Here is a 25,826-nt window from a genome sequence, read left to right on the forward strand (position 1 = left end):
ATTAAGGTGAAAGATTAGATTTATAACACTTTGATGAAAAATATAAATGACTATCAAGAAATAATTTTAGATTCTCAGCACATATTTCTTGAAATTTTTTCCTATCTTTCTTGGCATTTGATTTTCTGGAGAAGATATTTTTGGTTGTCCTTAAATTCAGTTGGCAATACCCCCAAAGCAGCTTTTCCTTGCCAGGGTTGCTAATGAGCAAAAAATCCCAAATGTCAGGCTGGTATGCCAAGGAGGTTATTAATAAGGCATTAACATTTAGAAGTTATTGAAGGAGGAAAATCAATATCACAACTTTTTTGTAATATTACAAGCTCAGAAGGAGTAAGTAGATGTCCATTTCAGGCTTCTACAATCAAAAAATATTACAGCATAAGGGGAAATAATACCTTTAAATTTTTAGCTAGGACACTACTTTTCCTACTTTACTCCCATCTCCCAGTCCCCGCTCCCCCCCACACACACACTAAATTCTTTTCTTGTTGAAAAGAATTTAGTATTCCACTCACTTTTGCAGATTAATACCTCCTTTCCCATCATTTAGTATTGTAGGATGACATGATACTGGAACTGGTATTAAATGAAAATTCTCTTTGTCAAGTAATCTTACCAGATCAAAATGGCATTATTTGGAGGATAGTGTACAAATTTAGTGTAAGAATAAGATTAGAGTGAACTAGGGCTAGGAGTGTAGTTCAGTGGTAGAGTACATGTTTAGCATGCATGAGGCCCTGGGTTCAATCCTCAGCAACACACACACACACACACACACACATACACACACCCCTATATATATATATATATATATAGAATAAAAGTTTGCAAAGATCTATGTTACTATTAATTTGAAAAATATGTGTGTCTTCATTTATTTTTGGATTGAGTTTTCAAGAATTAGGAAGTTGTGCCACTGATTGCTTCCTAAAGAAGCTGGAAAGAAGCAGAATAAGCGAAATTCACTGATGATAGATAAATTAACTGATCAACAACTTGGCAAGGGTGAAGTCCTTTGTTTACTTTGCATGGGTTCTGATGGAGTGAACATACTAGATACATCTTCACAACCTCAGTTCCCCAATACACATACCCTCCCTTTTGTTCTATCAGAGTGTCCAATTTGGAGAATTCAAGTCAAGTGTGTTGGAGAAATTAAGTAGTTTGGATCTTGGAGGTATAATCAGTGTTTTGAAGGTATCTTTACCACCAAATTGCATATATGGATCAAAGTTCAGATCAGGTTTCAACTTCCTTTCAAAGTACTTGTGAAGTAGGAAAAAGAATGTCCTAGTAGGGTTGGAAAGAACAATGGGTAACCTGTTGGAAGAAATAGGAAAGAAAACAATATAAACATTGTTGATCCCAATTTACCTTTTCATTTTGGCAAAGCCACACATTTCACAGATGAAATGTTGTGTGACTCACTTGTTCACCAGATGGGCAGTCCTCATCACACTGATTATCTTCCAGACTGAATATGATCTATTTAATTATATTCTTTTGATATAAATATGTGAAATGGTGATATAGTTTATAAAACTTCATAAGTTAAAAATCTGCATTGTTTATCTCTAAATATTTTGGGTTTTTAAAAAAGAATACTGTTTCCTATAGTGGGTTCACATCTCAGACTTGAGCTATGTTACCTCTGTAGTTATTTCACCTGCAACTGAGAACTTTAAAGGTATTGTTTTAAGATAAGTAATAGTTAATCATAAAATATCAGTAGACTCCCATCTATCCACACTGCTGAAAGAAAATATTACCATGAATCATTATGCTTACTAAAGTTATCTCATTGGAGTTTAACATGGATTTTTATTAATAATATCAAAATAATGTTATCTACTGTTATTTTAAAATATGGATTATTTAGAATGGAGGGGTCAAATATTAAGTCAAAAAAAGTAAAAATTACAAAATGTTAAGACAAATTCGAAGGAGTTGTACAGCTATATCAAGAACTCTTTAAGGTCAGGCTATCTTTGTATATTTATCCCTAATAATTGGTATTATTCAAACACATACATATTAAATCCTTACTGAAAAGTATGTGTTTATCAAAATTATTTCCTCCCATTTTCCATTTTAAATTCTGAATGATGACATTTACAATGACCATATAGTGCAACAAAATTCCTAGGATGTTTTTCTGAAAAATCAATTTACCACCAGTTTATTTTCAATGAAGTAATATTAAATACATCTATTATACTTAAAAGACCTTTTCAGTTGTTGCCAAAATGTTATGTCTGATTACAATTCACTGATAAAAATATGAAAAAATAACAAAAGAAACAATTGTTGCTAATACATAGCTCCATTTAAAGAGTACTCTAGGGCCTGGGGTTGTAGCTCAGTGGAAGAGTGTTTGCCTTACATGTGTAAGGCACTGGGTTTGATCCTCAGCACCACATAAAAATAAGTATTGTGTCCACCTACAACTAAAAATATTTTTTAAAAGAGTACTTTAGACTAGGAGTGTTACTCAGTGATAAAGCCAATGCTTAGCATGCACCAAGGCCCTGGGTTCAATCCCCAGCACAAAATAAATACATAAGTAAACTAAAGACTTTAGGTTGGGCTGGGGATGTGGCTCAAGCGGTACGCGCTCGCCTGGCATGCATGCGGCCCGGGTTCGATCCTCAGCACCACATACAAAAAACAAAGATGTTGTCTCCGCCGAAAACTAAAAAAAATAAACATTAAAATTCTCTCTCTCTCTCTCTCTCTCTCTTTAAGAAAAAGACTTTAGGTCTTACTTTATTTGAGATAATAGTTTTTAAAGCAAATAGAAAAAGCTATCGTGTAGTATACAGATAGTAACTAAATCATAAATGCACTCTGGGGTCATAATATAGCATAGATACATTACGATAAAATACTACTTTCATAAGAAAATATTACATCTCTTGTGAATTATATAGATAGAGGAATTGTGATTTGCCAATTTAGAGGAAAATTCCAATTACCTGCAAACAGTATTTCCTTAACTGTTTTGCCTGTAGCTAGGTTCATAAAATATTTTGCTTGGATTGTTAATTAAAGAAGTACATAAGTTCTATAAGCACAAACTTTATTATGTTTTTACTGTTTCTCACTGTGCTCCTCATTTATAAAATAAAAATTAAAACTTTCTAATTCCTAACCCCTGTGGTGTTAAAGAAAAATGAAGCAAGCAATTTTTTTAAACTCTCATCTTTTTTTTAAGAGAGAGAGAATTTAATATTTATTTATTTATTTATTTATTTATTTTAGTTTTTCTGGCAGACACAATATCTTTATTTGTATGTGGTGCTGAGGATCGAACCCAGCGCCGCACGCATGCCAGGCGAGTGCGCTACCACTTGAGCCACATCCCCAGCCCCTTAAACTCCCATCTTTTTAACCGAACCTTTTATGATAAAATAGGCCCTCAAAATATGGTCATATGTTACTCAAGTCCCACAATTACCAATCTTTCTTTTGGTCTAAACATTCGGAACCAAAGTACTCTTTCCAATACTTACATTGAGAAAATAATTATCACTAACACTTTATAGTGTTAAATATCTTTTTATTTTTCAAAAAGAAAAATTTAAATCCAAAATAGGTACATTTAAAAGAATGGGAGGCTTCAGATAATTGTGTTAAATAAGCTTTTTTTTTAAAGGAGCAAAACAATCGTTTCTCAGGATCTCTTTCTGTGTTACTGCTGATGGGTTTGAATATCTGCTGTTGGTGACCTTTGTTATCTCTCTACAAGCAGTTTAAGACAAATATTCTATGGCTTTGCTCTAAATTTGCTCTCAACTCAGTGATGATGAAACTGAGTAAATGGAATGGAGTTGTCTCTTAGAAGTCAAACAGAAGTAGGACTCTTTAAGTTCTCATTTCGCTAAAGCACTTCTTATTCCCATTTTCAAGTATTTTTCTTGCCTTTCATTCATTAAGGGCAAGATTTTTTTCACCTGTTTGGTATTCAAACTTAATTATTCTCTTGCAAATGTTTGTGCCTCCACCCTTAACCACTTTATATTCTAAGCTTCAAAAAATATGATTAGATTATCATCAGTAATTCCTGGCAGGTACATTTTTTAATTTATTTTTAGTTGTACACAATACCTTTATTTTGTTTGCTTATTTTTATGTGGTGCTGAGGACCAAACCCAGAGCCTCGCACATGCTAGGCAAGCGCTCTACTGCTGAGCCACAACCCCAGACCCTGGCAGATACATTTTTTAAAGCCAGTTTACAATTATAAAACTTGTTTCTAGAATTCATATTTCTGCTATTACTTGGGTGGTCCTTAGTGGAACTTTTTTTTTTAAATTAATAAAATACAAAGGGAAAGAAATGTCCTTCTCAAAGTATCCTATGTGGTTTCAAACTGGGCCTCAAAGAATTTACATGGAAAGTAGATTCACACTGGAAGAAATTATTCCATGCACAATTCAAGATGATGTTACATCTGGATCTATCATTCAGAACTTCAGGAACCCAGGAACAGGGAAATAATATCTGTTCCTTATTATCCTGCTAGGCTACTGGTCTAATAAGCAGAGGTTTCAGTGATGAATGAAAAATTAATAAATATTTCTTAATATGCCAAGCAAAGACATGACTGATTTTTCTTTGGAGTAGCATAGACACATTGCTGTTTTTCCAAAATATCATTGGTTAAAAGCTTGAAAACAGTGATATTTATTTTAATAGCAGGAATAGGGGATATTTTTATAGTTAAATCAGCCATAAGAAAACAAAACAGTCAAGAGTCATATATTTTCAGCTGCCTTTAAAAAAATACAATTTTCATTTGTCTTTTTGGAAAATAGGGATAAACTTAGTCTGTTACTGTAATAAATAATTTTAGCTGATTTGAATATTTAGGCTATTGAGTAAAGATAAATGAAGGTGTCAGCTACAAATGAGGAAGGTAGATACAGGGGATCAGACACACAGAAAAAAAAAAAAAACAGAAAGCCCAATGAAAACACAAAGGAAGAAAAAAGGAAATAGGGTTGAGAATCTAAAAGGGACTTGTAAAAAGTTAAAGACATATAAATATGAGATTCAGTAAGTCAAAAGTGGACTTTGATGAAGTACATATGATTATGAAGTGTATTTTTGTTGTTTTTTTTTTGTTTTGTTTTGTTTTATTTTGGTTTTTTGTTTTAGAGATTTCTTATAGATTAGCCATATACCAGCAGCACTTTGTGCCCTTGCCTCTGTCTACCTGGCTTGCCAATGCATTGTTACTTTAGATACATAATGCATTTATCTGGACATACTGTTGATTCAGTGGGGTTGAGTCTAAGAGTATCTTTGTAGTTGTTCTTTTTGTCTCAAAAATAAATAGGAATTATTTAACCCTACATAAAAGTTTAGCTTGAAAGAATTTATTCAAGCTGTTTACCAAGGCTGCTTTCATTTTGCCATAATTTTAGTAGACCAAGATATTTCCATCAGATTCCTCAGCAAAAACCTTGTTTTTAACTGTAATACAATGTTATATGTGATAAAAATGTTATGTTTGGGACTTCAGATAACATTAAAAATAAAATGCTGTGTGAAGTCCCCAGCCACCGGTCTTCTGACTTGGAAACTACTTGGATATACAGTACAATTGGATATTACTTCAAACAGCCCTACCCATTGGGTGGGCCATCCATATGTGACTGGCCTAAAGCAAGAGATCTCAAACTGCAGTGGGCATAAGAATAAACTGAATTGCTTGTTCAAAATACAGATTCCTGAGTTCCATATCCAGAAATTCTGATTCAGTAGATGAGGGGTAAGGGCCCAGAAATTTGTGATTAGCAAACAGATCTCATCCCCACCCCTGAGATTCTTCTGTGAGTGGTATTGACCACTATTAGTTGAAGAGATACCTTGCCCTAGGGAAATTATCTTCTCTTCTCCTAATATACACAGATTAGTAGCTAGCTGTAACTAGTTTAAAATAGTGATTCTTCCTCATCATCCTGCACTCTGGTAAGGGGCTAAATTGAGGTGTTTCCAATCTCTTGGAATAACATTCAGCAATCTTATAGGAACAATGATATAAGTCTAAGTTAGTCGAATTTGATTACCAGGGTTAACTGGGCATTAGGGAATACAGTAGTATATAACATTGGTTCTGCAGGAAAATGAGGGGTGTGTTCAAAACAACTTATAGAATGCTTGAATTGCATAGATAAATTAAGTACAATTTAAATTTAGAAATGACCTTATGCCCAAGGTTAGATTTTTCTGTTTTCACTGTTTGAAATTCCACGACCTTATGGAATACATTGGAAAAAGTTATAGCTAGCTTTTCAGTATTTATAATCTTCAAAAAAATGAGGTATTATATTTTGTTTTATTTGAACTACATATGAAGATTACTTAGTTCTCAGCTCCTTTTGTTCACAAACATAATGATGTGATAAACAATTCTGCTGGTTTCTGAACTCTGCTGCATCTCATTTTCTAGATACCAGTGTTATGGGCAACACATGCTCCTCCCCATTTTCTAAGAGAGTAATCATGAACACTATACTTTCTTGGTTCCCTCTCTTGATTTGTTTCTTCTTCTATGTATAACTCAAAAAATATAAAAGGATGTTGCACATAAAATTCAGCCCTAGGATAGAGATAACAAATATTGCCAATTTGTGCCTGCTGATGATACTTGTATTCCTCAAAATAAAATGAACTGAGACTGCAGTTTATTTTATCCAAATTGTTCTTAGTTTCTCAAGTCATTCAGAAACTTCTTTCTCTTCTAGTTTCTTAACTCCTTGGTATGTGGCTTATGCTCAGGTGTAAAGTCACCCTTCATCACGTCTACTCTATTACAACTTTTCATTTCTCTTCACTTGTATGGTTTCGCATGCGGCCTCCTTATCAGAATGATACTAGCTAGACTATTTTACTATCTCAGTAAAATATTAGTTCATGGTAGCATATATCTCAGAAGACCAGAAAAACCTTTCCTCATATTTGTTGATTGAATTAGAGGAAAGCTCTTGTATAGAAATTATTTTAATATTTAAAAGACTAATCATTTTAATATAGACATTTCTGATTAAAATTGTAGATATGCATATACAAGTTTAGAAGTGGAAAATTTTTTATCTGTTTGTTACTGTGTATGTTTGGAAGATTGGCATTTCAAACAACCAAACTAAAACAAAAAGTATCCCATTTATGGCCACATAGACTTGCATGCCAACAGAAAGACATTATGGCATTAAAACCATATGCAGTTCTAGCCATATTTTTCTATTTTCTCCTCATGGGTATTGCATGATGGTATTTCTAATACAAATACTAATATGCTTTGGAATAATGGCACTCGCAGGTCTTTCATCATATTGTATCACTGCTTTATCATATTAGGCTAATACACTGCGAGAGTTGGTAGAACCTCTCCATGCCAAATCGGATCCACTTCTGTTGGCACTCAACCCATTGGACTCACAGATTGATAAGCTAATGTTTAGAGAATTTAGATCGGAGAGAGTCGGCACGGCGCAGACTCAACATCAACCTCTTGCAAGCAACTAAAATGGCCTCGTCCTTGCTGTTTATAACAGAAAACAGACTTGTAAAAAGCTTAGATCATCAAGTGTTTTTGGATTGGGGGCCTTTCTACAGGGATATTAAGAGGGGCAGGCCACTCTTAAGAAGAATTCGAGCTATCTACAGTGGGACTAGCATAAGATCAAAGCCAATCAAGATGGAGCACAGTAAGAGAAAACTGCCCTTTCTGTGGGAGAACAGAAGGGGAAAGGGTCTTGACTGGGGAAGGGCTCTGTGTGGTGACACCTCAGTTGTATTCTCCTGACACCAGGAAATGAGAGGGATCAGCTCCAATAACTAGAAAATCCTGGCTGTTTAATGGACTCTTCGGTGGCTTCTTTAAGGCAAAGCAGAGGAAACAAATTCTGTATTAAGTGTATTTTGCATTTTTAAAACTTGACGTGCTGTATTGTACTAAATTAAGTGTAATCTATTAAGGCAAGGTATACACAACTTGCTCTGAAACTTAATATGTTTATTCTATTATAAAATGTATTCAGGTGCAACACAGAGACTGCTTTTAGTGACACTAATGAAGGAAATTCCTTATACCAGGCTTTATTAGACCCCTCAGCTAAAATTCTAACTTTCTCCTTATTTTTTGGCACTTGTATACAAGTGGTGTTGCCTCTTAGGGCAGGCATGAGCTATTCTATTCTGTAAAATATTCCAAATCTATAGGCTGTGGTTTTCATTTTTGAAAAGTATTTTGTCTGGATGTCTTTCAAACTAGCTTCAGATATTATTTCATATAATGTAACTGGGACCCCTATGGCTCAATAGTACTTATTTTTCTTGTGGTGAATGTGAAATTTACTTCAGTTGGATAGATACACTGTAATGATTTCAATGCTAATTAATTGATAATTCATACTGTGCAATGAACAGAAATTTAACATTGTATTTTGAAATGTTTTTTTTTCTTCCTGTTGCTACAGTGTGTGGTATTGCATAATGTGAATACCTGTAAAAATATAAATTACTTAAAAATAAAAATATGACCAGTTGGTATCAGATATCTTTTTAGATAGCTAAATAATTTGCTAAGTATGCTTGATAGTAAATATCTTTCTAAAAAGAAGTAATCTATGCTTCTTTCTCACAAATGGAATTTGTGTTGTGAATAAAATCACATTGATCTGCCTTACAATTGCCTCTGTGCTCTAACCATTTTAACGTGTTTTTTAAAAAGATGGTTCTGGTATGTAGAATTCCATCAAAAAGCATTTTATTGGCATTTAATATTAATGGAATTGTTTTGGGTCATTTTCCCTGTTTAAGTCATAGTAAAATTTTATGATCTGAAGAATTTTAATTTTTTCTCATTAAGGAATTTGGTGACTTTACCTTAATTTTCAAATATAATCATCCCTTAGCTTGAGTTTTTAACTGTCCCAATTATGAATTCCTGCCTAAGAGTGAGGCACCTTGACCTCCATGTCTATTGTTTAAATTTTCTAAATTCTGTGGATAAATCTAGACTGCCATTTATGCCTATGATTGTCCTTCAAAGAATCTTCCCTTCTTTGGGTCAATAAATCAATACTAAAGATATCATGGTTTTGCCATCTGAACTATTTGTCATAAAATCTATTGAAATACCCTAAAAATTTGACCAAGACATATTTGTTATTAAACCACAGAATTTGGCAGAAATTCAGAGAAAGAAGTGTAGAATATAACCTAGCTCTGATTGTTTCCTCATATCTGTATGGAAGTAAGCTTTAGTGATACACCAGAATTGACAGACATGAACACAGGCCATACTTGATTTTTGTGAAATGTATTATCATTCTTACAAATATGGTCTGTACCCATTCTAAAACAAAAAAAGAAAAAAGAAAAGAAAAAAAAACACTTAGCAATGTTGGTAGAGTCACTCAAACTGTCCATTTAAAAGAAGGGATTTTTCTTCACTAAAATCAGTTTTTTCCATCAGAGAAATTGTTACCAAATAGTAATGGTTTGGCATTGTTATTTTGCCTAAAAGAAAATAAATAAATGACTTCTAATTGTGAAATGGGTAATTGATTATAGAGGGAGAACTAAAAGCTAGATTTTAAAATCTTACACTTTTTTCAGATATAACAAATTGCCCTCCCTTCTCCACAGTTATACAGTGCTAGGCATAGCTAGTTGAGTTATATAAAAGCATGAATTAAGAGAGCTAGCATTTAGTTATACAACAATTCAAATTACAGTGTAAACCCTTCAATACTTAATCATCATCATCATAAAACCTACAAAGACATTAAATCCATTTAAATTTTAATTGTCACCTTACACATAAATAAGTTATTCTTTGTAGCATGCTACTGAATTAGTATTCTTATAAAATATTCCTGTGGTCTCAATGCAAATGCTAATCGTCCTTTGTGACAAGAATAGTGTTCTGCATACTTGATATCATTAGCCTGGAAGACTTAAAGTACTCTGTGGTTACAACCACAGAGTTGTAACAAATGCCTCTCAGATTTGACTGGTGACTAATACTACTATGTCCAGCCTTCTCTCCCATTTGTGATTTAACCTTTCCCAACCTTCTGTGCTCATTACACAGCTGTGTTGTAGGAAAAAAAAACTGTTTTCCACGAGGACATCATTGTCCAATTTTAAAAGAGCACAATTCCCTTCTGAATCATATACTAGAAACCATTAACCATTGTTGGTTTAGTTCCTCAAGAGCCCAATTAGTATGCTTATGGTTTCATTTTCATATTTTACTCTCCTTCAACATTGCCATTGCAGGGGCAGGGAAATTGAGAGGATACCAGAGTGAAATTTGGGGTCACTAAAGTTTTATTTTTATTCCTCTCTCCTTAATTTTCACCAGAGAAACAGGAACAATATTACACAATAGGCCTTCCTAATAATTACATAGTGACCAAATAGGCTACATTCTTTGGAGTACTTTGTATATAAAGAAAACCATCACTCCATTTGAATTTGTTTAGTGCACAAAGCACTGTACCAGATAGAGAATGGGAAGTTAAAACATGAATGACACAAATTTCACTCATAGGAAAATCATACAAATATAGGTCTCTGGAAAAGAGTATACAGGGTTCTATTGAAGCACAGGAAGAAAATCTTTGGAATTTCCCCTTGGGTTTTATAGCTCACCCTTTTGAATTTCTTTTCTGTATATGTTTTATATATCTATTAATATAGAGTAATACATGTACATAAGTTGTCAACAACAGATTTTTTTAACTGGTAAGGGTGCACAATCCAAGAAGAAAAAAGCTTGGGAAACCACTGAGCCTGAATATAAGGAAACACATCAACCAAAGACTTTGTGATATTTTAAAAATATATTATCATCTGCTCATAAGCAGTTTGCAAGAGGTTCCAACAAAGTAGTATTTTTTATTAGTTAATCTTATCTTTGGGCTTTTCTTTTTCACTATCTAGAAATGATAGGCAACCTGTAAAAACCAGAGAATGAAGTGTTGTGATATCCACTACATTTCTAGATTTACAATATTTCTTAGTACAGCAGAGTATAAAAGAGATAGTTAAGAGGATCTTTTTTCACCCTGTCAAGTACAACACAGCCAGAAATGACCCTCCCTTGGCACAGAATACAAGTTAATCACTTAATAGTGATCCTCAAATCTATCCGTTAGTGGAATTTTATATAGGAAAGGAAACTTCTTATGTGCTCTCTGCTTTAATGAAATTGGAATAAAAATGTGTGATCTGACATAGGACTAATTTACATGTTATAAATGTAAATATAATTTTGAAGAAAATGTATTCTTTCATAGGCCTGGATTTCTTAAATTAGATACAGATTAAAATGTCATTACAGCAGTGATCCACTTCCTCATTAGGAATCGCAGAAGGTTCCTATATATGTCCTGTGATTTGAATGTGGTCTAAACTTTGCCAACTTTCAGAAAACATTCATTCAAATTGCAAAAGAGCTGGTTTTCAGCCAGTGTTCCAATGGCTGAACTGGCACATTGAAAAGAAAGTCATTTGGGAAGCAGACCTCACCAAGTGCTTGCCTCCTCGTCCAAAGCAAGCTTCTTCTAAAAGAAGAAAGCAAGGGTTGAAAAGAAAGAGAAGCCTGAAGAGAAATGAGAAGGAGATGAAGAAGAGGGCAAAAGAGAAGAAAATAAAGGTGCTTTCATATTTTCAGTTGCAACAATAGCCCCAAATGACTTAATTGGTATTCATCTGAGAAAAAAAAAATCAAGGAAACCAATTGAAAATTATAAACGAAAATAAAGGTCTGTTTTTGTCTTGAATGTTGAGTTCTGTGTTGTTTTGACTGTTGAGCACAGTGAATGAGATTTATAATGTGACTCTGCCCCTCACCCCCCTCCTTTGAAAATAAAAGGACTCTTTGTCCAGTCTTAAAATGTTAAATAATTGGTGGCATTTTGTGGTAGCCTGGCATCTCAGTCCCTCATCCTTACTCATCCCACTACTGTGTCTTGTGCAGTGTTGCATATGTGTATGATGTGTATGGGATGGAGGGGGGCTTTCTTATCTCTGATAGGAGCCACACTATCTCATTGCCTTGGAAATGTTTCTGTGTTCCGTCTCATTGTGATTCCTTGTTCAAATGTGCTGCCCAGAGATAAATCCATACTCAATTCTTAAGCTGTCAAACCAGATTCTTTGTAGAATTATGTTGTCTTTTGGCTGAATGCTTTTCTCTCCCATAACATCAAGAATGGGAAAAAACTTTCAATTTTTATTTTTAATAGCTCTATCACTTTATATTAAAGCTTCATTGATCTTACTAAAAGTAAAACTACACTGAAATCTTATAAAAATCAGTAATCTGCCCCAGAATTTCACAATGTTAAGAGTAAGGGAACAAAAAAAAAAACTGGGTCTAATTAAAACATACACACACACATACAAATACACACACACTAAAGTGTTATGTAGTATGGAGAAAATTTTTCTTAAAATGGCAAATTTGCTATGTAAAAGTACTTTTGCTTCCCTTAAATCCTAACACTATAATCTGGACCTCTTTTCCCCATCACCTTCCTTCTTCTTTTGAAAAAATGACAATACATTAGGCTACCTGGTTCCTTAACTACTACAGTATTATCGTATCTGGTAGGCCTCCCATTTCTACTTCACCCTCCACTCTATGAAATTAAATCTGGCTTTAGATGTAGTGTTGTCTAAAGGCAAAAAGGATGATCACTACTGGACAATTATTTGGGGTCCTTTCCTGGCCTATGATTTTATGAAATGGAATTATGCTGTTTAAATGTATCCTTGTTTTTACAACTTCATTTAGTTATTCTAAATGACCATATGATTTTCTGCCTTCTTTGTTTCAAAGCATTCTCAATTTAAAAAATCTCATTGCATCCATCATACTTTTAACCCACAAAGTACTCCTTCCTTTTTATAGTCTTTCATTCATCCATCCATTGAAAGAAATCCTGGAGCTGTTGAAAACATTGAAGGATGAGCTAAGAAAATTTAAAAATCTGTTATTTAAATGGATTTTTGTATTTTTAGATAATAATTCTAATTTAGATATATGGTTAGGAACTTAAAACTCATGATAGAGGACTTAGTGATCACATATGCTAATGGATAAGAAGGAATTGTCTAATGGAAAAACTCAATGATCATACCTACCATAAGTTGCTAACCTTAGTAGCAGAACCAGGAGATAAATATGAAATTTAAATAAAACTACTTTTTGATCCTAAAGGTGATCCTTTAAAATTAAGGTGCTGTATTTTGGGGGCATTGGGGGCAGTTTTAGATATTCTTTTTGTAAAAAAATAGTATGCTACATTTTAAGGGAGCCTCTTAGCACCTAATGCTAAGTACATAGTTCAAATAGTTCCTTAAAAAAATGGCAGTATAGAATTTTTCTTAAAATCATGATTTCTGGGGAAGACTGCCCAGTTACAATTCTAGTTGCCCCACTTATGAAATATTGCTGTGAATGAGGTTGTTTCCTGCTATGAAGTGAAGATCAAATATACCTGCTCTTAATATTATAGTGAGGATTAAATGAGATTGTGAATTAAGCATTTACCCTACTGCCTGGCACATATAAATGTTAACTAGTACCATTTAGGAGTTTGTTTTTTTTTTTTTTTTGAGACTCTGTCAGAAAGCCTAAAATATTCACATGAACCATGGTAGAATAAATAACATCCCATGTTTACTCTTTTGGACAATATAATGACTATACCTCAAATTTGATCTTATTAAATATGATACAGCCCTCTCCATCACCCCAAGCAAAATCCTAGTTCTTCTTTGGTTATCATTATGATAAACAAACTTATATGCTTAACACTGATATAACATCAGAATTCAGGTATTTAAAAAATAAGGAGATTTATTTGTCCAGCTATATCTAAAATCTTTACCTGAACCGGTCTCTTAATTTTTTCTCAAAAATATTTAATTGGAGTATTTTCTTCCCATGTCTTCATAAATATTAAGTAGCTTATCTTAGTACAAGTCAAATTTTTCCTTATATTTGCATATAAATATATTCCCATGTTTCACTTTAATTAACACAATATTGATGACAATTTACAATCAGCTACAGTAGTTATATTATTACAATGCACCAAGCATCACTATGTCAGTTATATGAAACCTAATAGTCCATAAAACTACTGAAAGATTTTTATAATCAAATGTATGCTAATGATGCCATTTCATATTATGAAGTCTAGAAAAATGTAAAAGTCAGTTCATTCAGTATTGATAAACCAGGAAAGCTCTATTAACCAGCATTTCTGTGCTTATCAGTATAATTATAAGGGATATTCACTGATATTCTTCAAAAAATGAAATTATGTACAAAATTATTTCCATGTTGCATACCTTTTGTACTCTAATTCTTTGAACTTAATGGATTCAAGATATAATATGGTAATGTGCTATCAAGAGAATATTTGGTAATCAAAGAATCCTATTATTAAATCATTCTAAAACAATTAGCTTCCCATAGCTAATCTAATATTTCCCAATGTAACTAACAGCTATGGGGTGTTTTGGGGGGGGTTTGTTGTTGTTGTTATTTAAATATTATAGTGCATTCCCAATCATTCATTATCCTGTTTCTCAAATAGTTTTGATTTTTAGCAGATTTTTCATAGTAGCAAATATTGTTTGTTACAGTGGATTTATTTCTCTTTCTCCCTCTCCACCCCGCCCCCCCCGCCCCAACATTACAGGTGAAAGTAGGGAGGAAAAGTTAGGAGATTCATTGCAAGATTTATACAGGGCACTGGAGCAAGCCAGTCTGTCACCACTAGGAGAACATCGCCTTTCAACCAAGATGGAATACAAGCTGTCATTTATTAAAAGATGTAATGATCCTGTAATGAATGAAAAACTACACAGGCTGAGAATTCTCAAAAGCACTTTAAAGGTAAGACATTAATTGAAAAGAGAAATTTTTCTTAGGAGATTCATTCTTGAACTGAAAGTGAATGACCAGATACTATAAATCCAGCAATACAAAATAGGGAACTGGAGGATGAAAGAGATAAACAATAAGAAACTAAAACTGAAGCTGAGCCGTCCTACATCATAGTAAGTATATTGATAAAGAGATCATGTTAAGGTTTCATTAAAGTCTGAAAACACTTATGAAATGTTATGTGACTTAGTTCTAGGAGAAAACAGGATGTGTAATTATTTTTACAAAAAACATAGGGCTAGTATTATTCCTCAGTCTTTTGATTCCTAAGATAAATATGCATTTGTATAATTATTACAGTTGCATGAAAAATGAAATAGTTGATGCTAATTCAATTAAGATAGTTTGTGAATATTTCTTGCATGAACTACATATAGGACATTTGGAGTGAAGCCACAGTGATTCATGTTCCATGTAGAAATTGCATAATTGTTCTATTTAACTATTAGTTCACAACTCACATATTACTTTCCTATTGTACATTTCTATAAGTGCTTACATTGTTCCCCGCCTTCTTATTATGCCACTCCCAGACTAGGAAGGAGGTGGCAAGGACAAGGGACCACTAAAGAGACAGGAAGTTGAAGAAGGGGGCAAACAAGTGAGCCCCCCTCTCACTGTGTGCATATGGGGATAGGGAGCAGAGGGTTGGAGTTGAGGGTATACCACATCAAAAACCTGATCAGGCCCTTTGAACAATCAAAACCAAAAATAACTTTCATACATAGAATGTAGCACAATATTTTTAAAAAAAAAAAGTCATTGGCTTCTGTGGGAAATATTTCAGAAATAAGCATGCTGGTAAGGTTTTGTAATTTTGAAATATAGGTAACTACCAAAGAGATAAACAAAATAGAAAATAAATGATTTTGACAAAATTTCAGGTAATAAGCAGCCATGTTTTCACAGTCAATTAGCTTTTTTTTTTGGGGGGGGTGCGCAGCAGGAAGGTACCAGGGATTGAACTCAGGGGCACTCAACCACTGAGCCACATCACCAGCCCAACTTTATATTTTATTTAGAGACAGAGTCTCTCTGAATTGCTTAGTACCTCGACATTGCTAAGGCTGGCATTGAACTCAAGATCCTCCTGCCTTAGCCTCTGAAGCTGCTGGGATTACAGGCCTGTACCACCATGCCCAGAAGTCAATTAGCTTTTTTTTTTTTTTTTAAATCTTATTTATTTATTCATTCATTCATTCATTCATTCATCCATTTATTTATTTATTTTTAGTTGTTGATGGACCTCCATTTTATTCATTTATTTATATGTGGTGATGAAAATCAAACCCAGCACCCCACACATGCAAGGCAAGCGCTCTACCACTGAGCCACAACCCCAGCCCTCAATTAGGGTAGTTGTGCAAATGTTATTGCAAATCTATAGGAAAACCTAATGGTAACTTAGACCATGATTTATAGAGAGTCTATAATATTCATAAAAATAATTACAGTGACCAGCTCTATACCAAAGGTATTCTCCTTCTCCTGTTTTATATCCCCACCCCACCCCCCCAAAAAAACATTTTCTTCCAGTGACACAGAGTATGAGCTACTGCCAATGTTCAGTTCAATAAGTATTGATGAAGCATTAGGTATATGATGCTGTACTTGACTATCTGGGACAATGAAAATGAAAAAGTCTGTAAAGAAAACACCCTCACTTGTAAAAATGAACTACAGAATCCTGTAATTTTGCACATGGAAAATTAATAGGTTATTGGGTGGGGATGTAGCTCATTGGTAGAGCACTTGCCTAGCATGTGTAAGGCCTTGGGTTCAATCCCCAATGAAGGGAAGAAGAAGGAAAGGAGGGAAGAGGGAGGGAGGGAGAAGAGTTTATAAATTATAAAATCTTCCATTATGAAAGGACAACTTATCAAGCAGTCTCAGTTGTGCCTAGTCCCTGGACATTTTTTAATACTTTTTAGTTATACATGGACACAGTATCTTCATTTTATTTATTTATTTTTATGTGGTGCTGAGGATCGAACCCAGTGCCTCACACATGGGAGACAAGTGCTCTACCCCTGAGCCACACCCCAGCCACCTAGTCCCTGGACTTTTAACAGGAACTCTTACCAAGCACAGATGTCAGATCCTACCACAGGCAATTTTTACCATCCTTAGTCCCAGCCCTATTCCATGTCCTGCCACTCACCTCAAAGACTAAACCACTTCTTAGGCTCCTTGATATATTCTTTTCCTCCCAACTCTGGCCTGCAGAGAGGCATGCCTTCTCACTTCCCTTAGAACATTTCCTGCACTTCTTATCCTTTCTTTATCTCATAAAAGACAGAACTGGACTTTTCATACTGTTTTAACCCCTTCTCCTCCATCCCACTTTTCACCTGGAAGATTCTCTTTTACCATAGTCAATAGTTGTAAGTTATGCCAAGATGAAGCTTAGTCTTCAGCTGAGTCCCAGTCACCAACGAGGAAGGGAGAGTCATTCTCCATTACAAGCCCCAGTATTACAGGAAGAGAATCATAACATTCAACATTCAACTATCAAGAATTTTGTATTAGAATTCTGTATTTGTGTGAGTAGTTTACCATATAGAAAGGGAGGACAGATTGCCAAAGTAACTCAAGAGGTAGGATGTGGTAAGTCCACTCATTGGCAGGGATGGAAAATTATAGGGACATCAGTGAAAGATAAAACCTTTTCTCCAAGTGTTTAAGGAGATTTGAGGAAATGAAAGGCTCTTAAACTGGATCTTAAAACATAAGGAAGGTTTCCATAGACAGAGATGGGCAACAGGAGAAACAAAGAGAAAAAATAAATCAGTGTGGGCAACATAAGGTATACATCAGGAGTAGAAAAATTACACTAGGATTTGAGTGTAAACATCTGAATGTGGATATAACAAAGATGTTTTAGGAGCTTCTGGATTATTTTTTAACCTATTAACTTTTCATTTTAAACTTGAATAAAAGTTTATCCCCATTGTAACCATTGAATACCTTTGCTTTTCAGGCCAGAGAAGGGGAAGTAGCCATTATTGATAAAGTCCTAGACAATCCAGAGTTGACATCTAAAGAATTCCAACAGTGGAAGCAGATGTACCTCGACCTTTTCTTGGATATCTGTCAAAATACCACCTCAAATGACCCATTAAGTATTTCTCCTGAAGTAGATGTAATTACTTCCTCTCTAACACACACTCATTCCTACATCGAAACGCATGTGTAAGTGCATTCAGCCTTCAGGCCATCTAGTACCTGCTGGTATTCTGAACAAGTATATAAGGTAGTTTTTATATCAATGTGCAGGATACTTGACAAGCTATACTTTAATGTTACCAAACTATATGAAACAAACCATATATGATCATAATACCACTGTCTTTAATGAGCATTTGTATATTTTATATGCAATCAGTGCTCAGCTTATGTTTACCATGTGCAAACTCAACTATCTTTAATGACTTAAAATTAACTTTTGCAAACAATTCTGAATACAGGTGGTCTTCAAGTAGTAAAACCACAAAAAGGCAGTTTTCTATCTAAGGTCATCTTTTCTCCCTTTATGTTAATTTTATATAAATAAGACTTCAAACGTAAATCACATTTTTTCAGGTGCAGACATCCTTGTGGGTGGGAAAGAATTTAAACCTTTTTTATATTTATTAAAATGTCCTAAGAATTTTCTTAAACATTGCACAAAGTTTAATGCTGTAGTTTTATTTTTGTGAAATGTAGGTGTGCGTACAAGAGTTAAGCAAACTAGAAGAGCATCGACATAAGAAAAGTTCAGGTATCTAATATTCGTCTTAATAGTCTATTAACTTGTGAAAGCTGGTTAATGGAAATATTATTCCAAATCTATGAGAACACTTAATGGTTTATCAGGGCAAAGCTTTGTAAGATGTTTTTGTAACTAAGACCAAAATTGAAGATAGAGCTGCTTTATTTTCTTGGTTTAAATCTTCCTTTATTTTTGTAGTGATGAAATGCTGATTGTGTACAGAAGAATTTAAGAATGGATTTTTTTAAACAGACTTAACTCCCCCAGAAAGGCAGCTAACAGCTATATATATAAGTTCAGCCCAAACTCATGTTTTTGAACTCTTAACTCTTAAAAGATGACAAGGTATAAACTGAAATGAATCAACTTTCCAGTTAGTCTCCAGTCCCCACCCCCGCCCAGTCCATTAATTGAACTTATGTAATTATACTTCAGGAAGGGAAGTAAAATATGCTTAATTATAGGCAGATGTGTGTTATATAAAGGAAACAATGTTAAAAATAAAAATGTACTTCTCACCTAAGGAGCAAGAGGGTGATGGTCAGAGAGATGTCACATTGAATTCCATGAGAGAAACAATTTAGAGGTTTTTCCTAGCATTATGAATTGTTCTATAGAGTGGATGAAGCCTATGAAAAGGTCCTCTTCATATATTTCCATTTATAAGCGTCTCGTTTTTGAAAGTGATCACAGCATGAAAATGACTGTGCTGCTTTTTAGTGTCTGGCTGCATAACGTGCAAGTCACAATTTGCTGTTTTTTCCAGGAGGAGGAAGGGACCCTCCTTTACTATTCTATATCCTAAAATCTACTTCTAATCAGCTTTATACTGTTGCCTGTACAGCTCAGTGAATGTACTTACATCTTTAAGAGTTCAGATATATGCCAGTGAATATTTTTGCTGTAGAGGAGAAAGTAAAACTCCACAGCGGGGATCTTTTTCTTTGCTTTTGAAACCACCATTGAATCACTATCGTTTTGCAGACTTTGCACAACTGTACAGGAGAGTGGCCTTTCTACAGCACATTTTCAGTAATCCTATATTTAGTCAAAAGGATGAGAAATCATGTATTAATGTTTGTATGGAATTTTGGGTCCAGTGTAATATTTTTATCATTTAAAAACTCTATTTGTAAAAACATTTATTTACTGCATGGATATTGATGCACATTAAATTTGTGGGATTTTGTATATGTAAAAACAAAACAAACAAACAACAAAAAAAAACCTCTTGTCCTAAAATGAAGTGTGCTTGTTACAGGTGTTTAGACTTATTGATGTTTACTAGACCAAATGTGTATGTTAATTTAAAAATATTTGTATCTGATAGATGTGTCACGTAACAGGGGCCAGGTTATGGCCTGTAAACAGCAAGCAGTTGATGGGAAGACTAGCTCTGTTGCTACTAAGCAGCTTCTACTTTTGTAAAGTCAGCTCTGTTATTTAAATGGTAAAAATTAAACTAATGAAACTTTACAAGACTCGTGGCTAGCCTAGCATGAAAGAGATCTTTTAACACTATATATCTGTACAATTTATTGCATTAGTTTCAAATCTAGGAGAGAGGCACCATTGTAAACTGAAGTCAAATAAATTCATCTCTTAATGAATCCTTATAAAGCACCTACTTTATTCATGCAAAGTCCTTACCACATTTCTTTGTGACCTAATCACACAACCACCAGCACTAGCACCACCCCAGTTATGAGTTCCAATTTTGCCACCTCCTTGTTGGCACAAGCCAGAAGGAAAACCTGTGTCAAGCTTTCAAGTATCTTCTCTGAGACCTTAAAAAATCAATCTGGTTTCCCACTTACCTACACAAACAGGAAAAACTTCACCTATTCTTCTTTCCTTTCTCTGTGATTCTTTTGGGGGAAGTGGGGAGAATCCACCAAAAAATAAGTTAATTATTTTTTTAAAAATACAGACTATTGTTGCTAAGGTTTGCTGAAATATGACTTTAAACCAATGAATTACCTGAAGCCAGTACAAAAGCAGACTAGAGGTGGAAACCAGGGATGGAAAGATTTAACCAAGGATACTGTCTCAAAGAAAGTGCTTCTGAGATTTTTCCCCCTCTCAGTTTCCTTTTTTTTATGGAACTCTCAGAGCAGAACTATAACTGTGGCTCTGGTTCATAAAATCATAGTTATCTCTACAATGATTTCATACTGCTTAACCAAGGCACTTTTCTTTCACTATTTATTCTGATAATGCCATCTTCTAGGACTATTTATTACAGCTTTTATAGCCAACAATTTTCTGGGATTTGTATATAACTTTGTGAACATTTTTGACCTTTTTGTGGGGAGGGAGCAGGAAGCTATTAACTGTTTGGCATCTAGGGAAACACTTTAAGAGGGGGAAATAGGGCTCGTTTTATTTTCAAAATACCAGTTCATTGAAGCTGATTCATATATCCTTCCATGTGACCTCTCCTGTCTCCCATTCTCAGCTCAAGAGGAGCTGTTTCCCTTTAGCCAATGCCTCTTTTACCTCCTCAATCTTCAGAAGCCACTCTGCTATCAGAATTCCACTCTGGAAAAGCCCATCTGTTGCACGACTTTTTCCTTCATCCTCCCTGAGACAGAGACTAGACTAACCCAGCATTAAACCTAGCAAGTCTCCAGGCTCTTCCTCCCTTTCTTCATCCCCTCCCTCAGTCAGCTGCAGCACCGCGCACTGTAGGCCGCTCCAGGCCCAGGGTAGCGCGCAGCTGATGTCCTCCCAGCGGTCGAGGTCCAGGTCGTAACCCACCACATTACGGGTAGGCACCTGGCGCGAGTCCCGCCACTTGAGGCCGCCCAGCAGCAGCACAGTCTCCTCCACCACTGCCAACCCATAGCAGAAGCGGTCATAGGGCAGTGGTCTCAACCGAGTCCACTGATCCGAACCAGGGTCATAGCGCTCGATCTCGGAGAAGGGTTCATATCGTCCCAGAAAGGCAAACACTGCACCTCGCAGCACCGCCAGTTGGTGCCCGAAGCGGGCTGTGCCCATGGGCGCCTTCTTGCTCCATATCTGCTCCCCAGGGCCCAGGGCATACAAGTCCCGGAGGCTACTAGCACCGCCCTCACCTCTCCCCGCCTTGCCCCCAGAGATGTACACAACATCCCGGTCTCCAACGGCCCCTGCATGGCCATGCAGCGCCCGAGGCAGCTTCGCAGCTGCAGTCCAGCGGTCCCTGCGCAGGTCGTACATCTCCACGGAGGCCAGAGCTTCACCACTAGCTCCTAGGCCTCCAACAGCCAGAAGAGACTCGCCCACCACACCGCACCAGAAGTAGGCGCGCGCTTCTCTCATGTCGGGCACCGCGGTCCAAGCGTGGAATCGCGGGTCATAACGGTGCACTTGGGCCGTGACCGCCCATGGGCCATCAGCCAGGGGAGTGGAGGGGCTGCCAAAAGAAGTCTCCCCACCCAGGACAAACAGAAAGTTACCCACGGTACACACGCTGTGCCCCAGCAGTGGTGCAGGCAGCCGCGTGAGGCTGCGCCAACGGTGGTTGTACACGTCAAAGGCCACCACGTCCTGGGTGACCTCCCACTCCTTTTCTTCCTCCTCCATCTCTTCTTCTTCTTCTTCCTCCTCCTCCTCCTCCTGGGGTTCAGCTGCTGGGCCGGGGTGCCTGGCTGCTGCCCGTGGAACCACGACCTCCTCTATCACTGCCTCCCGCCCCCTGCGACCCCCAATCAACAAGATGCGGGTCTGGGGGCTCCGGATGCTAGTCTGTTCACAGTGTAGGAGCGGCTGGCGGGAGGGTGTTGTATGATAGTTAAGGGCCTGGATGATGAGGCCCTTGACCCGAGCGGGCAGGGCAAGACCGGAGCCTGAGTATACACGCCTTAGGACCTCAGGGGGCACTAGGCCAAAACGTATACGTTCAAGCAGCGCAGCACTGTGCGCCAGGCGCTCGGCTGCTGGGTCCTGCCGCAGCCAGGCCAGCGTCAGACCCAACAACCAGGCCTCGGGCACACGTGCCACGTCGGGGTCACCTAGCATGGCCTTTAGGGACGCTGGATTCAGTTCCAGCAGCCCCGCGGGCCCCACACCCAGCGCAAGCAGCTCCCGCAAGTGGTGCACGATGCAGCGCTCAGCCGCGCCCAATGTATGCGCCAGGCCAAAGCGCGCTGCCACGTTGGCGGTGAAGCAGCAGTTCTCTGGGGCCAGCTGACGCTCCAGGTAGCGACCACACAACCCCAAGGCCTCGGTGACCTGCAGGTAGCTGGCGGCCTCCAGAGTGTCCTCCACGGTATCCATGGAGAGAGGCAGCCAGGCAGTGTAGATGAAGTCCAATAAGCGCTGCAGGCCGGCCGCCGACGGCACGTGCAGGTGGATCACGCGCGCCCGTGATTCCCGGGTGTGGCTCTTGAACAGCGCCCTGAAGTAATCGCTGGAGCACGCAAGCAGAGACCTGTGCGCCGGGAACTCGCTGCCCTCGGCCTCCAGTGTCACGTCGCACAAGAAACCCTCGGCGCGCAGGGCCTGGTAGCCGGTGAGCAGCGCGCCGCCATGAGCTTTGCAGTAAGACAGGAAGTAACTCATGATGCCCTGGGCGGGAAACAGCCGGTCCGGGAATGGAGCCAGCCGGGCGCGGCTGGAGACATCCCAGGGCACGGAACCCCCAAAGCCCCTGAACGAGTGGCAGAGGCCCTAGCAGACCATTTTTGCCTGCTCAGCTTAAAGCCCAGGGCGCTTTCATCCAGGACCGCCCGCTGGTCGCCCCGTGCCCCTCTCAGAGAAAATCTGGTCTGAGAACCGTTTCCAGAAGTCCCTAGTAGCCGAAGACGCGAAATTTGGAGTCTTCCAGGGGATGTGGGGCTTGGTTTCAGCGGCTGCGAAGGCTGCCAGCGCGTTGCCCAGAGCCCCCTCCTCAGCCCAATTTAGGTAACCCACACCTACGCACCAGGGGCGGCGGTGGCCGCGCACCATCACCTGGAAGGGCCGAGCTGCCGGTGGCCAGCGGAGGTACAAGATATCCGACGGCCCAAAAACGCAGATGCAGTCCGACTGCAGGCGTTCTGGTAGTGTGAGGCGAGGATTCTGACCTCCTGGTTGTGGACGAGTAGGACGGGTTCTGAGGGCACCCGGGAGGGCCAGAGACAACTGGCTACGGGGCAGAGGGGGGTGAGCATGTTCCGCGTAGAGGATCAAATCAAGGCCTAGGGGATTAGACTAGGGGACGGGGGAGGGCCGCAGGTCAGCGCAGCGCGCAGCTAGTTGAAAGCGTGATTGGGCGCCGCACATAACATGCTGGTAGCTCACAGTGACAGGAATAGCGCGCCACCTCGGCCTGTCTGGCGCACCCCGCCCCAACTGCTGGCTGCGAACAGAGGGTGGGGGCCCAAGAGAAAGCGAACCGGACCAGGGACCTGATTCGGGTGGCCCGACTGGCCGCTAGTCACCAGGAGTGTTTCTATACCTTGGTTATGGGTAGGGAGCGAACGCTCCTGTGAGGTACAAGTCTCCATAGAGCCTCAACCTGGTGGTGTCCAGGAAGAGGCGCCCTGCTGGGCAGGACGACTGTCGACCTTCTGGTGCCGCTGTGCCCGGGAAGGAAGCCCCTGGATCAGCTTTCTGCTTTAAAGAAGCCCTAATGTGTCTGGAGCTAGCGGGAATTAAACGGTGACTTTGCGCGCTGACACCCAGCAGGGCTGCTATGCACAAAGGAGACTTCCGAAAAAGGTCTCCTGGACGAATCCAGGCTTCCCGCCAGGGGCGCTGAGTAACGCTCTACTCACCTGGGCTCACCCGTGCGTGCGAGATGCTGGGCCTACTCTGCGCCCTTCCCAAGGCAGGTCATGTCTCTGAGGATACCTCTTTTCATATTCCCCATTTGGGAATTTGCTCCCACCCCTTCGCTACCGCCCCAGCTGAGTTCTTTCTTTCCATTCTTGGACCCTGCTCAATCCATCTCTTTGCAACATGCACAAGGAAATTGTAGCTGACTTGGATTTTCTTTGGCCACTTCCTTTAAAAGACATAATTCTTTATAGTTTTCTCTCCCTGTTTTTCCATGTCTGATCTAATTACTGGCTGCTACATCCTCAATGCCATGATAATGAGTAGGAAGATAGCAAAGCTCGATAGAGCTGGAGTTTCTTGGGAGGACTCCTCCTGGTGAAGTTATTTTTATAAGAAACACCCAGCACAGAAATTATGACTAAAAGTACCCCAATGTTGAGACATTAGGAGAGTCTGTCCATCTCCTGCTTCCTGCTCTTAAATAACTGAATGATTGATATAACTGATCTCTCTTGCCAATTTGGAAGCTGCTCTGTTTGCTTTCATCTAGAATTGATTTTTCTGTTTTCTAGTGCAATTCCTCTGGCAGTCTATTTTAAGTGAACCTTTTGAAGGCATCTGAAATAACTTGTATTTCTGGCAGTTGGGGTTGTATTTCATGGGTGGGGGGAGTCTGTCATTTCCTGCTTAGTGTGCCACCAGTACTTAAAAGGTCTCCTATTAGAAATAATTCTTTAAACGCATAAAAATATTAGAAAAAGAATTTTGCTTTCAAAGATGGAAGTGTATTATAACTTAAATTGCCAAATTACAAAGTGCAGGCAGGGGCTGCGGCTGGGCTTCCTTAAACTTCAGATACTAAAAATGCTCCAATATGAATTCCTAATATTATAGCTACAGATGGAATTCCTAATATTATAGCTACAGATGGGTTCAGAGAGGGTATATTCATTTGTAGATATTTGGATAGGGGTTAATATTAAAATTCTGGGTTCAAAAGTAAAATATCAGTATGGTTCACTTTGCACAGATCTGTATTTTGAATTTATATGGCCTTTATTCAACACAACTGAATTTTGCTAGAAGGGATTTTTTTTTAAGATCATTTAGTCAAACCTTGTCCCTTTTCTCTAAAACCTACTTTAGTTTTAAATAATTATGACAAATGAGCCCCAGAGAGTATGGTTTGTTTGGATGGCTTGGATATTTAGTTACAGAATCTGGACAAGAATCCAGTGCTCCCTTCCCACTATGTGACCTTGTATATGATAATAAAATAGTGCCACACACTTTATTTAAACCAACTATTTTGGGGTAATAAAATATGATTATTGCCTT

At 37.9% G+C, this 25,826-nt stretch overlaps 2 protein-coding genes across 5 annotated transcripts in view; one reads left to right on the forward strand and one right to left on the reverse strand.

The window, feature by feature from the left end:
• Positions 1–18,185, forward strand: part of Cnksr2 (connector enhancer of kinase suppressor of Ras 2) — a 256,176-nt gene extending 237,991 nt beyond the window's left edge. For all 4 annotated transcript variants that reach the window (XM_077107065.1, XM_077107066.1, XM_077107067.1 and 1 more), the window contains 2 exons: positions 14,742–14,938; positions 17,970–18,185. In XM_077107065.1, the coding sequence (XP_076963180.1) occupies positions 14,742–14,938; positions 17,970–18,185 (413 nt within the window). The remainder of the gene's footprint in view (positions 1–14,741; positions 14,939–17,969) is intronic.
• Positions 18,186–19,828: 1,643 nt separating this feature from the next.
• On the reverse strand, positions 19,829–23,838 carry Klhl34 (kelch like family member 34). The gene has a single exon (XM_077107082.1). The coding sequence runs from the start codon at positions 23,286–23,288 to the stop codon at positions 21,342–21,344; it is 1,947 nt and encodes a 648-aa protein (XP_076963197.1). The 5' UTR covers positions 23,289–23,838; the 3' UTR covers positions 19,829–21,341.
• Between the last annotated feature and the right edge of the window lie 1,988 nt (positions 23,839–25,826).

The sequence above is a fragment of the Callospermophilus lateralis genome, chromosome X (genome assembly GCF_048772815.1).
Source record: "Callospermophilus lateralis isolate mCalLat2 chromosome X, mCalLat2.hap1, whole genome shotgun sequence".
Classification (NCBI taxonomy): domain Eukaryota; kingdom Metazoa; phylum Chordata; class Mammalia; order Rodentia; family Sciuridae; genus Callospermophilus; species Callospermophilus lateralis.

Excerpts from the sequence above, each read along its gene's own strand:
- Klhl34 (XM_077107082.1), bottom strand. The coding sequence starts at position 23,288 with ATGAGTTACTTCCTGTCTTACTGCAAAGCTCATGGCGGCGCGCTGCTC.